Consider the following 911-nt stretch of genomic DNA (forward strand, 5'->3'; position numbering starts at 1 on the left):
TTCTCGTCTGTGTGCGTGTTCATTCATTTAACAAGTATTGAGTTAGCTGCCAGGCACCAGGTGCTCTTCCAGGCTCCAGGGATTCACGCAGCCATGAGTGAAAGAGAAGTCCCTGCCTCACTTGAGCTGACATTCTAGTGGGCGAGACAGACCACAGAGAATCAAGCAAATGTGTGTCCTGCAGAGGTGGTAAGTGCTACAGGGGAACCGGAGTCAGGATAAAGGGGCGGGGGGAGGGGTGGTGTGCGGGTCTCGTGTAGGGGTGAGGGCGGTCCTTCGGGCACGATGGCATTTGAGTGGAGACCTGAGAGGAACGAGCCCTACGGCTACAGTGCTGAGAGTGGGCGGTGCTTGGAGTGTTCCGGTCACCGGGCCCTCACAGGTGCACATACACACTCACAGGCTCACACGAGCATGGGGCGGAATTCCTACCCCGCCGCTTAGATACAAGCTATGTGGCCTTGGTCTAGCGACCTAGCCTCCCTGTGCCTCAGTCTTCTCCTCTCTAAAATGGGGTTGATAACAGTATTGACCCCACAGGGTTGCTGTGAGAACTTGATGAGCTGTGATGCGAACCATGCCGGGCCTGGCATAGCAACTCCGTAAATCTTAGCCACCGTCACCCTCATCATCTTTATGATCACACCCCTGTCTCATCCATACTCTCATCTGCACGCGCCTGGAAACAGCCTCTCCTGCTCCCATGTCCCACATTCCCTCCCCGAAGGGCCAGACCTGCCCTGGTGCCCAGGGTCCTCATCACATGCCTCCCCTCTCTGCCACAGGATCCTGTGGTGCTTACTTCCCGTGTCGGAACGGCAGGTGCATCCCCCCGAGCCTGGTGTGCGATCGCTGGGCCATGGACAACTGTGGTGATGGCAGTGACCAGGCCTCCTGGCCACCAGCCAACT

The 911-nt window shown here is 57.6% G+C and overlaps 1 protein-coding gene across 1 annotated transcript in view; it reads left to right on the forward strand.

The window, feature by feature from the left end:
* Positions 1 to 911, forward strand: part of LDLRAD2 (low density lipoprotein receptor class A domain containing 2) — an 8,444-nt gene that overhangs the window by 5,291 nt on the left and 2,242 nt on the right. The window contains exon 3 of the mRNA XM_010830235.1: positions 786 to 911. Coding sequence (XP_010828537.1) covers positions 786 to 911 — 126 coding nt within the window. The remainder of the gene's footprint in view (positions 1 to 785) is intronic.

Source organism: Bison bison, unplaced genomic scaffold (genome assembly GCF_000754665.1).
Source record: "Bison bison bison isolate TAMUID 2011002044 unplaced genomic scaffold, Bison_UMD1.0 scf7180017864516, whole genome shotgun sequence".
Lineage (NCBI taxonomy): Eukaryota > Metazoa > Chordata > Mammalia > Artiodactyla > Bovidae > Bison > Bison bison.